We start from the raw sequence: 14,067 nt of genomic DNA, 5'->3' as shown, positions 1-14,067 counted from the left end.
AAAAAGAAACAAGTGACATGATCCCACACTAAATAGGCCTGTGGGAGTTTCTTAAATGCTCTTGAATTGACAATAATGGTATATCCAGAGACCAAAAAGCTGAACAGATAAACACTTCTTTTTTTGCAGGAGGCTAGAATTGCATTGAATCAAATTATTCCTTTCCAATTAGTTACCGACTGTAAGGACAGGTTGCCGGTAGTATGTAATATTAGCCTAGTGCACATAAAGATTAAGGCAAATTCATCCCTATTGAACCAAAAAATCTAAACATTCTGGAGCCCTATTTTAACAGTAAAATACAACAAAAATAACCTAATTGTGCGACAAAATCATGGGCTGGTGCCACCAACTGAAAAAGGGGAACATTTTAGTGTGGAGACCTGAGCCAGGCTCGCGACACTGTGAGCTAATCGTCCAATGGAAAATTGGTGCTTGTTTTAGTGACTTTGATTAGGAGATGGTGCCGTTTGACTGCTGTTAACTTCTTATGGCTGCAGGGGCAGTATTGAGTAGCTTGGATGAAAGGTGCACAGAGGTGCCCAGAGTAAACGGCCTGCTCCTCAGTCATAGTTGCTAATATTTGCATATTGTTATTAGTATTGGATAGGAAACACTCTGAAGTTTCTAAAACTGTTTGAATTATGTCTGTGAGTATAACAGAACTCATATGGCAGGCAAAAACCTGAGAAGTTCCACTTCCTGTTTGGATTTTTTCTGAGGGTGGCAGATTTTCAACCAAGCTCTCATTGAAATTACAGCGAGATATTGATGAGTTTTCACTTCCTACGGCTTCCACTAGATGTCAACAGTCAATAGAACTTTGTCTGATGAGTCTAATGTGAAGGGGGGCCGAAGGAGACAGGAATTAGTCACCACTGCCACGAGCTGACCATGCTTTGACCACGCGCGTTCACGTGATAGGCAGCTCCGTTCCATCGCTCAACTGAAGTCAATCTAATTCTCCGGTTGGAACGTTATTCAAGATGTATGTTAACACCATTCTAAAGATTGATTCAGTACATCGTTTGACATGTTTCTACTGACTGTTATGGAACTTTTGGACATTTCGTCACGTTATAGTGGACGCGCTTTGTGACTTTGGAATTGTTTACCAAACGCGCTAACCAAAGTAGCTAATTGGACATAAATAACGGACATTATCGAACAAATCAGGCATTTATTGTGGACCTGGGATTCCTAGGACTGCATTCTGATGAAGTTCATCAAAGGTAAGGAAACATTTATCATGTATTTTCTGGTTTCTGTTGACTCCAACATGGCGGCTAATTTGGCTATTGTTCTGAGCGCCGTCTCAGATTATTGCATGGTCTGCTTTTTCCGTAAAGTTTTTTGAAATCTGACACAGCGGTTGCATTAAGGAGAGGTATATCTATAATTCCATGTGTATAACTTGTATTATCATCTACATTTATGATGAGTATTTCTGTTGAAACGATGTGGCTATGCAAAATCACTTGATGTTTTTGGAACTAGTGAATGTAACGCGCCAATGTAAACTCCGATTTTTTGATATAAATATGAACCTTATCAAACAAAACATGCATGTATTGTGTAACATGAAGTCCTATGAGTGTCATCTGATGAAGATCATCAAAGGTTAGTGATTAATTTTATCTCTATTTCTGCTTTTTGTGACTGCTATATTTCGCTGGAAAAATATCTGTGCTTATTGTGGTTTGGTGGTGACCTAACATAATCGTCTGTAGTGCTTTCGCTGAAAAGCATATTTGAAATCGGACACTTTGGTGGGATTAACAACAAGATTACCTTTAAAATGATATAAGACACATGTATGTTTGAGGAATTTTAATTATGAGATTTCTGTTGTTTGAATTTGGCGCCCTGCACTTTCACTGGCTGTTGTCATATCGATCCCGTTAGCGGGATTGCAGCCATAAGAAGTTTTAAGGACGCTCTCATTGAAAACATTTCGCCTTTTTATATATATATTTTTTTAACCTTTATTTAACAAATACGTCAACAAATTTAATTGGCTGTTAAACTAAAAAGCTAACTTTTTCWAATTTTTGCAAGTGTGACCCTTAACTGATTCAGAGGGGCTGGGTTAAATGCGGAAGACACATTCAGTTGTACAACTGACTATAGAGATGAATTTGCTTACATTTTGATGTGAAAAAATATCACATAGGTGAATCTCCTGAGGAAGGGGAAACTAGACACCAAAACCGCAACAACCCAGGTACTATGGTGACGCTTCTTCACTGAGATGCAGTGCATTCGACCGGTGCTCCGCAAGACTCCGTGTGGATGATGTAGAGCGGAACGAAATACATCACGATGTCGCCAAGGCTCCCGAGTGGAGCACCGGGGTCTAAGGCACTGCATCTCAGTGCAAAAAGCGTCACTATAGTACCTGGTTCAAATCCAGGCTGTATCACATCTGGCCGTGATTGGAAGTCCCATAGGGCGGTGCACAATTGGCCCAGCGTCTTCTGGATTTGACCAGAGTAGGCGGTCATTGTAAATAAGAATTTGTTCTTAACTGACTTGCCTAGTTAAATAAAGGTTAAAAATAAATAAAAAAACAGGCACAATACTTTTGAAGGTACGTAGGGCACAGGATGTCATCACATAACTATAAGCTCCACTCCACATTAACTTCTGAATTCCTACTCATTGCAAAATAAAAATGGTCAACAATAAAAATGTATGTCTGGACTTTCAAGAATGCCTGAATTGCTTCGCCTTACTTTTCTAGTTGGCTGGATGCAAGTTTCACCATCCAATTATTTCAGATCTACAAGAGTGCAAGTTTCACCATGGTACGGGCTGTGGCACATGAAAATTATTAGAATATAGATAGATGGAAGGGTATACAGGCTGTCGCCAATTTATGAATGCGCAATTTGCCTAAATTGGGTAATGGAAACACTTCAACCACAAAATATTTATTCAACACTGTAGTTTTTTTGCAAAAAAGCGTTATTTTTCGGTGTGACTTCGTTACATCCATCTGTTTTTATAGACACAAGAAAGTTATGCTGCGTTCAAAAGAACTGGGAACTCKGAAAAATACAAGGTCAAATCATGATGTCAGTGATCTTCAGGTCAGAAAGTTGGAGCTCTAGAAATAGGCCTGAGTTCCCGAGTTGGAGCTCGTTTTTCTCCAAGTTCCCATTTGTTTTGAACACACTGAAGTCGGAAGTCAGAGATTTAACTGTCTTGTATCGATTTAAAAACAGTCGATGAAAACTGCATAAAATGGAAATGCACCCCAGCAGGCAATTGTCGCATCTGTTTTCTATGCAAACTTTCTAAATGTCGACAGACCTGGGTTCGATCCCAGGATGTATCACAACCGGCCGTGATCGGGGGTTCCATAGGGCGGTGCACAATTGGCTTTACTTGGCTCATCGCGCTTTAGTGACTCCTTGTGGCGGGCTGGGCCCCTGCAGGCTGACCTCGGTCATCAGTGGAATGGTGTTTCCTCTGACACATTGCTGCAGCTGGGTTCTGGGTTAAGCTGGCGGGTGTTAAGCAGCGCGGTTTGGCGGGTCATGTTTCGGAGGACACATGACTCAACCTTCACCTCCCGAGCCCATTGGGGAGTTGCAGCAGTGAGACAAGATCGAAATTGGGGAGAAAAAGTTCCTCATGGAGGGGGTGGCACCATACAGAGACAAAATGATAATGACTATGTTGCTAGAGATTAATGTGACAGAAGAATAGAAACAAAGTAGATTCATTGTTGTAATGTGCCTTTGTGCGCGCCAGTCTGTTGGTAGCTCTGCCAGCCTATGAAACCAGTAGGTCGATCTGTTCTAATTATTAGTTTTGGTCAAACAGGGCGAAAATGATCTTCTCCAAGCTGCAAACCGTTCTGCAGCTTTGAGAAGCACATGTGCATCAAGTACGGAAGATGCAAGTTAGACATCCGGCAAAAACAACGTATGGCAAAACGCATGTGTATCTGCTGGACTTATGGCGTAACCCAGCCTATCTCACTGTCTATCTTTCTCTCCCACAGCCTAAACCAGGCCTTTCCCGCCTGGCCTCATCCCCTGACTCTATGGAGGCATCCCACCTCGTTTCCATGTCATCGCCCCGTGTCTCCCCATCCCAGTCACGGCTCAAGTACATGTCCCTGGGCGTGCTGGTGCTGCAGACCACCACACTGGTGCTCACCATGAGGTACTCGCGCACACTGCAGGGCGAGGGGCCCCGCTACCTAGCCTCCTCAGCCGTGGTGTCGGCCGAACTGCTTAAGATCCTCATCTGCCTGCTGCTCGTCTTCTATGACCACAGTAAGTCTAGTGATCCATATGGCTGGCTGGTTGGCTGTCTATCTGTCCGTCTGGCTAGCTGTCCATCTGGCTGTCCATCTGGCTGGTTGGCTGTCTGTCCGTCTGGCTAGCTGTCCATCTGGCTGTCCGTCTGGCTGGTTGGCTGTCTGTCTGTGTAACACAGTCATGTGACAGCAGACAGCAGAGATAATACTCCTACAGTATCTTTGTCTTTCTAATGACAGCAGAGATAATACTCCTACAGTATCTTTGTCTTTCTATCTCTGTCTTAGGCTTCGTTGTGTGACCATTCAATTTCTGTCTGTCTTTCTGTCAGGCTTCAGTTTTTGGGTGTTGAATCGGGTGCTGAAGGAAGAGATTCTCAACAAGCCCATGGAGACGTTGAAGCTGGCCATCCCATCAGGAATCTACACACTCCAGAACAACCTGCTTTATGTCGCCCTGTCCAACCTGGACGCTGCTACCTACCAGGTGAGAGATGTGACACCCGTGTGTGTGTGTGTGTGTGTGTGTGTGTGTGTGTGTGTGTGTGTGTGTTTGCATGTGCGTGTGTGCTGCAACATGTATAATGGGAACAAATGGAGGGACTCAGTATAAGGGGAACACTCAGGGCTTTCATATTCCATTTCATGTCCAATTTTGACTGGCATGAATTTAAATTGATATTGTCCCCAACCAGGTGACGTACCAGCTGAAGATCCTGACCACGGCCCTGTTCTCAGTATCCATGCTGGGGAAGAGACTGGGGCTCTACCAGTGGCTGTCCCTGCTCATCCTCATGACTGGTATCGTTCTCGTTCAGGTAACAAGGCTAAACACACCCGACAAGTCAATAACTCATCATTCCTGTTTGCAAGTGTTTTTGTCCGATTAGTCGTTGATCTTCGAGTGTCCACATTAGGGAGGCAGAAGTCTAAATTGTTCTAAAGTTCACAGGTTTTTCAGGATAATTTGAATAAATCAGTGTTAACATGATGTCCAGGAAAAGTTTATTTAATTTTTGCACAGGTTTCCCATACTGAGCGATGTAGTGTGTGTTTGTCTCCACAGTGGCCTACAAAGTCTCTGGATGTGTCATCTCTGTCTGCAGGCTCCCAGTTAGTCGGTGTGATAGCCGTACTGATAGCCTGCTTCTCCAGTGGCTTCGCTGGAGTCTACTTTGAGAAGATCCTCAAAGAGACCAAACAGAGTGTGTGGGTCCGCAACATCCAGCTAGGTCAGCATCACTGGAACCTGTTTGTTTGTTTGTTTGTGTATGCATGTTTGGTTCATTGATTCATTTAATTCTACATAAACGGCACTCTCTTGGTATGTGTGAATATCTTTCCACTTTCTCTATAGCAATTACACCATTTATATAATTTATGGTCTCTCCATGTAATCCAGAGCTTCTAAAAAAAGTTAAATCATCAACTTTAAATTAAATCGAATGTATTCTCACAACAGTATAGCAACTTTAGGTTGGAGGCACAGTCCCATAGCCCTTGTAATTCCAATCCTTAGGCAATGTCCTGGTGCCAAAATGGTGGTCTTAGCTCATGAAACAATAAACTATACAAGCATGTAATTATAAACCGTGACAAGCAATGGAATACTTGACAAATATTTTAGAGTCCTCCCTTAAAACCTCACCCATTTCTCTCTTTCTCTCTTTCTTTCTCTCTCGTTCTCTCTCTCACACATATTGATGCACACACACACACATACTCACACACTCAAAACCACCATACAGTATACGTTGCTTCTACAATTTATTATGTGTATCCTGCTGCTCAGTCACTTTTACCCCTGATTACATAACTATCACCAATATCCATGCACATTGATATTGGTCCTGGTATTGACCTTGTAAATAATTAAAATAAAATGGTATTTGTCACATGTACCAAATACAACAAGTGTAGACTTTTCTGTGCAAAGCTTACTTACGAGCCCTTTCCCAACAGTGCAGAGTTTTGCAACAGTGCAAAAGTAAAAAAACATTTTCTAAATATGAAAAGGAAAAAGTAAGAAAAGAGAAAAAGAAGAAGAAGGAAATAGTAACAGAATAAAATAACAACAACGAGGCTATATACAAGGAGTACCGGTACCGAGTCAATGGGCAGGGTTACGAGGTAGTTGAGGTAATATGTACATGTAGGTAGGGGTAAACGTGACTACGAAATCAGGATAGATAACAAACAGAGTAGCAGCAGCGTATGTGAATAATGTGAAAGTGTGTATGTGCGGCGTCAATATGCATGTAGTGTGTGTGTATGTGTGTGTTGGAGTGTGTGGGTAGAGTCTAGTGAGTGTGTGGTAGAGTCTAGTGAGTCTAGTGAGTGTGTGGGTAGAGTCTAGTGAGTGTGTGGTAGAGTCTAGTGAGTGTGTGGGTAGAGTCTAGTTGTGTGTGTGAGTAGAGTCTAGTGAGTGTGTGGAAGAGAGTCTAGTGAGTGTGTGGGTAGAGTCTAGTGAGTCTAGTGAGTGTGTGGGTAGAGTCTAGTGAGTGGTGTGGTAAGAGTCTAGTGGAGTGTGTGGGTAGAGTCTAGTGAGTGTGTGTGGTAGAGTCTAGTGAGTGTGTGTGAGTGAGTCAGTGAGTGTGTGAGTAGAGTCTAGTGAGTGTGTGGAAGAGTCTAGTGAGTGTGTGGGTAGAGTCTAGTGAGTTAGTAGTGTGTGGGTAGAGTCTAGTGAGTGTGTGGTAGAGTCTAGTGAGTGTGTGGGTAGAGTCTAGTGAGTGGGTGTGGTAGAGTCTAGTGAGTGTGTGGGTAGAGTCTAGTGAGTGTGTGGGTAGAGTCTAGTGAAGTGTGTGGGTAGAGTCTAGTGAGTGTGTGGGTAGAGTCTAGTGAGTGTGTGGTGAAGTCTAGTGAGTGTGTGAGTAGAGTCTAGTGAGTGTGTGGGTAGAGTCTAGTGAGTGTGTGGGTAGAGTCTAGTGAGTGTGTGGGTAGAGTCTAGTGAGTGTGTGGTAGAGTCTAGTGAGTGTGTGGGTAGAGGTCCTAGTGGGAGTGTGGTTGAGTAGCAGTCTAGTGAGTGTGTGGGTAGAGTCTAGTGAGTGTGTGGGTAGAGTCTAGTGAGTGTGTGGGTAGAGTCTAGTGAGTGTGTGGTAGAGTCTAGTGAGTGTGTGAGTAGAGTCTAGTGAGTGCAAGAGGGTCCAGGTAGCCATTTGATTAATTGTTCAGCAGCCTTATGGCTTGGGGGCACAAGCTGTTCATGAGCCTTTTGGTCCCAGACTTGGTCCTCCGGTAGGAGAGAACAGTCTATGACTTGGGTGGCTGGAATTTATAGTGTGTTTTGTATTTCTCCTGTGTATTTTATCTGACTTAGAATTGATTCTGTGCTCTTTTTAGGACACTTTTCTATTTATTTCCATTTTGTTATATTGAATACTGCATTGTTGAGGAAGAGCTTGCAAGTAATAATTTCACTGTACTGTTTACACCTGCTGTATCCTGTGCATGTGACAAATACATGTTGATTTGACCTCTCTCTCTACCTCCCTCTCCTAGGTTTGTTTAGCCTAGTGTTTAGTCTAATGGGAGTGTTTGTGTACGACGGAGAGAGAGTGAGGGAGTTCGGAGTGTTCCAAGGCTACAACCCACTCACCTGGACTGTTGTGGCCCTGCAGGTAATGTACATATGCTTAAGTTATAGTTATAACTCAGGCCATACAAATGGATGTGTTTAATGGATTTATCATTACGTTTTTTGTAAAGTGAGGCAAACGAGCAGAAAAAAAGTGGGCCCCCTTGTAAAAATACAATAACAATAAAATAAACCTGAAGGCACCTGAAGGTACTGCATTGCCGAAACGTTGGTTATTAGGTTTATCCAAAATTATATATAGAGAGTTGGCCTAATGTGGTTTCTGTCTGCACGTTCCGAGAGCACCACTGTCTCCTCCATTTATTTATTTATTTTTTATTTCACCTTTATTTAACCAGGTAGGCCAGTTCTCATTTACAACTGCGACCTGGCCAAGATAAAGCAAAGCAGTGCGACACAAACAACAACACAGAGTTACACATGGAATAAACAAGCGTACAGTCAATAACACAATAGAAAAAAAGAAAGTCTATATAAAGTGTGTGCAAATGGCATGAGGAGGTAAGGCAATAAATAGACCATAGTAGCGAAGTAATTACAATTTAGCAGATTAACACTGGAGTGATAGATGAGCAGATGATGATGTGCGAGTAGTGATACTGGTGTGCAAAAGAGCAGAAAAGTAAATAAAAACAATATGGGGATGAGGTAGGTAGATTGGGTGGGCTATTTACAGATGGACTATGTACAGCTGCAGCGATCGGTTAGCTGCTCAGATAGCTGATGTTTAAAGTTAGTGAGGGAAATGTAAGTCTCCAGCTTCAGCGATTTTTTTTCAATTCGTTCCAGTCACTGGCAGCAGAGAACTGGAAGGAAAGGCGGCCAAAGGAGGTGCTGGCTTTGGGGATGATACAGTGAGATATACCTGCTGGAGCGCGTGCTACGGGTAGGTGTTGTTATCATGACCAGTGAGCTGAGATAAGGCAGCGCTTTACCTAGCATAGCCTTGTAGATGACCTGGAGCCAGTGGGTCTGGCGACGAATATGTAGCGAGGGCCAGCCGACTAGAGCATACAGGTCGCAGTGGTGGGTAGTATATGGGGCTTTGGTGACAAAACGGATGGCGCTGTGATAGACTGCATCTAGTTTGCTGAGTAGAGTATTGGAAGCTATTTTGTAGATGACATCGCCGAAGTCGAGGATCGGTAGGATAGTCAGTTTTACTAGGGTAAGTTTGGCAGCGTGAGTGAAGGAGGCTTTGTTGCGAAATAGAAAGCCGATTCTAGATTGATTTTGGATTGAGATGTTTGATATGAGTCTGGAAGGAGAGTTTACAGTCTAGCCAGAAATCTAGGTATTTGTAGTTGTCCACATATTCTAGGTCAGAACCGTCCAGAGTAGTGATGCTGGTCGGGCGGGCGGGTGCGGGCAGCGAGCGGTTGAAAAGCATGCATTTGGTTTTACCAGCGTTTAAGAGCAGTTGGAGGCCACGGAAGGAGTGTTGTATGGCATTGAAGCATATTTGGAGGTTAGTTAACACAGTGTCCAAAGAAGGGCCAGATGTATACAGAATGGTGTCGTCTGCGTAGAGGTGGATCAGGGAATCACCCGCAGCAAGAGTAACATCGTTGATATATACAGAGAAAATAGTCAGTCCAAGAATTGAACCCTGTGTTACCCCCATAGAGACTGCCAGAGGTCCGGACAACAGGCCCTCTGATTTGTCACACTGAACTCTGTCTGCGAAGTACTTGGTGAACCAGGCRAGGCAGTCATTTGAGAAACCAAGGCTGTTGAGTCTGCCAATAAGAATACAGTGATTGACAGAGTCGAAAGCCTTGGCCAGGTCGATGAAGACGGCTGCACAGTACTGTCTTTTATCGATGGCGGTTATGATATCGTGTAGTACCTTGAGCGTGGCTGAGGTGCACCCATGACCAGCTCGGATACCGGATTGCACAGCGGAGAAGGTACGGTAGGATTCGAAATGGTCATTGATCTGTTTGTTAAATTGGCTTTCGAAGACTTTAGAAAGGCAGGGCAGGATGGATATAGGTCTATAACAGTTTGGGTCTAGAGTGTCACTCCCTTTGAAGAGGGGGATGACCGCGGCCGCTTTCCAATCTTTAGGGATCTCGGACGATATGAAAGAGAGGTTGAACAGATTGGTAATAGGGGTTGCAACAATGGCGGCGGATAGTTTTAGAAAGAGAGGGTCCAGATTGTCTAGCCCAGAAGATTTGTACGGGTCCAGATTTTGCAGCTCTTTTAGAACATCTGCTATCTGGATTTGGGTGAAGGAAAAGCTGGGGAGGCTCGGGCAAGTAGCTGTGGGTGGCGCGGAGCTGTTGGCCGGGGTAGGGGTAGCCAGGAGGAAAGCATGGCCAGCAGTAGAGAAATGCTTATTGAAATTTTCGATTATCATGGATTTATCGGTGGTGATCGTGTTACCTAKCCTCAGTGCAGTGAGCAGCTGGGATGAGGTGCTCTTGTTCTCCATGGACTTTACAGTGTTCCATGGACTTTACAGTTGACTTTACAGTTGTGTTCCATGGACTTTAGAGCTACAGGATGTAAATTTTTGTTTGCTAAGTGACAATTGACCCTTAAAATTATGAAGATGTTGTAGAATAATAGTGAAGACATCAATACTATGAAATAACACATATGGAATCATGAAGTAACCAAAGTTAAACAAATCWAAATATATTTTAGATTCTTCAAAGTAGCCACCCTTTGCCTTGATGACAGCTTTGCAAACTCTTGGCATTCTCTCAACCAGCTTCACGAGGTAGTCACCTGGAATGCATTTCAAATAACAGGTGTGCCTTGTTAAAAATTAATTTGTGGAATGTCTTTCCTTCTTAATGTGTTTGAGCGAATCAGTTGTGTTGTGACAAGGTAGGGGTGGTATACAGAAGATAGCCCTATGTGGTAAAAGACCAAGTCCATATTATGGCAAGAACAWCTCAAATAAGCAAAGAGAAATGACAGTCCATCATTACTTCAAGACATGAAGGTCAGTCAATATGGAAAATTTCAAAAACTTTTTACGTTTCTTCAAGTGCAGTCGCAAAAACCATCAAGCTCTATGATGATACTGGCTCTCATGAGGACCACCACAGGAAAGGAAGACACAGAGTTACCTCTGCTGCAGAGGATAAGTTCATTAGCGCTAACTGCACCTCAGATTGCAACCCAAATAAATGCTTCACAGAGTTCAAGTAACAGACACATCTCAACATCAACTGTTCAGAGGAGACTGCGTGAATCAGGCCTTTATGATCGAATTGCTGCAAAGAAACCACTACTAGAGGACACCAATAAGAAGAAGAGACTTGCTTGTGCCAAGAAACACAACAATGGACATTAGACCGGTGGATATTTGTCCTTTTGTCTGGAGTCCAAATTGGAGATTTTTGGTTCCAACCGCAGTGTCCTTGTGAGATGCAGAGTAGGTGAATGGATGATCTCCACATGTGTGGTTCCCACCGTGAAGCATGGAGGAGGAGTTGTGATGGCATGRGAGTGCTTTGCTGGTGACACTGTCTGTGATTTATTTAAAATTCAAGGCACACTTAACCAGCATGGCACAGCATTCTGCAGCGATACCCCATCCCATCTGGGTTGGGCTTAGTGGGACTATCATTTGTTTTTCAACAGGACAATGACCCAAAACACACCTCCAGGCTGTGTAAGGGCTATTTGAMCAAGAAGGAGAGTGATGGTGCTGTATCAGATGACATGGCCTCCACAATCACCCGACCTCAACCCAATTGAGATGGTTTGGGATGAGTTGGACCGCAGAGTGAAGGAAAATCAGCCAACAAGTGCTCAGCATATGTGGTAACTCCTTCAAGAGTGTTGGAAAAGCCTTCCAGGTGAAGCTGGTTGAGAGAATGCCAAGAGTGTGCAAAGCTGCCATCAAGGCAAAGGGTGGCTACTTCAAAGAATCTCAAATATATTTTGATTTGTTTAACACTTTCTTGGTTACTACATGATTCCATGTGTTATTTCATAGTTTTGATGTCTTCACTATTATTCTACAATGTAGAAAATAGTAAAAATAAAGAAAAACCCTTGAATGAATAGGTGTGTCCAAACTTTACACTGGTACTGTATATAAAGTGTAATATTTGGATTTAAATCAAATTTGAACACATTTATTTTCATTTTGTTCTTTTTTTTCTCCCCAATTTTTGATCTTGTCTCGCTGCAACTCCCTAACGGGCTCGAGAGAGAGGCAAAGGTGGAGTCATTCATCCTCCGAAAMATGACCCGCTTAACCACGCTTAACCCGGAAGCCAGCCGCACCAATGTGTCGGAGGAATCATCGTTCAACTGGCGACCGGGGTCAGCCCGCAGGCACCTAGCCCACCACAAGGAGTCGCTAGAGCGCCATGAGCCAAGTAAAGCCCCACCGGCCAAACCCTCCCCTATCCCGGACCAATTGTGCGCTGTCCTATGGGACTCCCAGCCACGGCCAGTTGTGACACAGCCCGAGAATGAACATGGGTCTGTAGTAACCCCTCTAGCACTGCGATGCAGTACCTTAGACCGCTGTGCCGCTCAGGAGGACAAAATTGAATATATTTCAGTCTATATCTGACATGGTACAAGTGTATTCTTTTTTTATAGCCCATAACAACAGCTGCGGGAAGTAGGGGTGCTGAGGGTGCTGCAGCATCCCCTGAAAAATCTGAATTAAAACAAAATATTAATAAATAAATAAATATGACTTTTTTTCTCACAAAAGCACTGATCCTTTACAGTCCTGTATTAGCTGACAGATATCCACCTCATTTTCGAATGCTTTTAAGACACAGAAGCCAAATTCAGAAAATATGATACAACTTCCTCCATGCTATGCAATATCATAATTCATAAACTCGCCATTTGAAATCCCTGAATTTAATAGCATGTTTCGTTTAGCTTAAACATCATGAACTACCCCCCCCCCCCCCCCACTGTTATTATTAATAATAATAATAATAATACGCATAACAATAACACAATATTTTAGTTCTCAGTGTTTAGTATGATTTTAGTGGCAAAGCAGAATAAAAAAAATCCAGATATAGGTAAACTCCCAGCAGAGCACAAAGTCCAATGGGTTTATCCTCTGGCGTGTTAATGTTAATTGTGTATGTTCTCCGTATCCACAGCCAGAATGATTTTGCAGTGCATGGTTATCGAACAGTTTCCTGTTTTATTCATCAGAGGTGTAGGGAGGGGAAGTCTGGGAATCCCCAAAAATGTAATTATACAGATGATTACCAAAATATGCACACAACAGTGTTTACTTGGTTTTGTGTGTGAATGTGAATGATTTTTTAAATTTTTTTATATTGGTTTTCAACACAACCTTGTCCATAATGTAGAGGCCTATGGAGTATTCATTGAAGAGGTAAGAAGGAGGATGGTAAATGTGATCTGCATAACATACCAATACAAATGACGTACCTTTGTATGCCTTCTTGTCTGTATACCTGCAGACAAAGACACACACACAAAAGTGAGCAGTTCAGTCAGCTGCACCCAATATCAAATCAAACTTTATTTGCCACATGCCCGAATACAACAAGTGTAGACTTTACCGTGAAATGCTACTTACAATCCTTAACCAACAGTGAGTTCAAGAAGAAGAAACCAAGTAGGCTAAAATAAAATAATAATAAAAAGAATAACAATAACGAGGCTATATACAGGGGCACCGGTACTGAGTCAGTGTGCGGGGTACAGGCTAGTTGAGGTAATCTGTACATGTAGGTGGGGCGAAGTGACTATGCATAGGTAACAAACAAACAGCGAGTAGCAGCAGTGTACAAGAGGGGGGGGGGGTAAATGCAAATTGCCCATGGCGATTTTTATGAATTGTTCAGCAGTCTAATGGCTTGGGGGTAGAAGCTGTTGGGTACAGGGACTATGGTGGTCTTCTTGAAACATATAGAAATTACAGACTCGGTCAGGGAGAGGTTGAAAATGTCCGTGAAGACACTTGACAGTTGGTCCGCACATGCTTTGAGTACACGTCCTGGTAATCCGTCTGGCCCCACGGCTTTGTGAATGTTGACCTGTTTAAAGGTTTTGTTCACATCGGCTACCGAGAGCATTATCACACAATCATCCAGAACAGCTGGTGCTCTCGTGCATACTTCAGTGTTGCTTGCCTCGAAGCGAGCATAAAAGGCATTTGGCTCGTCTGRTAGGCTCGTGTCACTGGGCAGCTCGCGTCTGGRTTTCCCTTTGTAGTCCGTAA

The 14,067-nt window shown here is 43.2% G+C and overlaps 2 protein-coding genes across 3 annotated transcripts in view; one reads left to right on the top strand and one right to left on the bottom strand.

Annotated features, from left to right (window-relative positions):
- LOC111979369 (eukaryotic initiation factor 4A-II-like) overlaps nt 1-14,067 on the bottom strand; it is a 336,073-nt gene that overhangs the window by 229,002 nt on the left and 93,004 nt on the right. The gene's annotated exons all lie outside the window — the stretch shown is intronic.
- LOC111978929 (UDP-N-acetylglucosamine transporter-like) overlaps nt 1-14,067 on the top strand; it is a 39,491-nt gene that overhangs the window by 17,235 nt on the left and 8,189 nt on the right. For both annotated transcript variants that reach the window (XM_024009178.2, XM_024009177.2), the window contains exons 2-6: nt 4,013-4,289; nt 4,606-4,760; nt 4,969-5,091; nt 5,340-5,505; nt 7,772-7,890. In XM_024009178.2, the coding sequence (XP_023864946.1) occupies nt 4,055-4,289; nt 4,606-4,760; nt 4,969-5,091; nt 5,340-5,505; nt 7,772-7,890 (798 nt within the window). In that variant the 5' untranslated portion in view covers nt 4,013-4,054. The remainder of the gene's footprint in view (nt 1-4,012; nt 4,290-4,605; nt 4,761-4,968; nt 5,092-5,339; nt 5,506-7,771; nt 7,891-14,067) is intronic.

Source organism: Salvelinus sp. IW2-2015, linkage group LG19 (assembly GCF_002910315.2).
Source record: "Salvelinus sp. IW2-2015 linkage group LG19, ASM291031v2, whole genome shotgun sequence".
NCBI classification, from domain to species: domain Eukaryota; kingdom Metazoa; phylum Chordata; class Actinopteri; order Salmoniformes; family Salmonidae; genus Salvelinus; species Salvelinus sp. IW2-2015.
The sequence above is the reverse complement of the archived record's forward strand: the minus strand, read 5'-3'. Positions and strand labels throughout refer to the sequence as shown.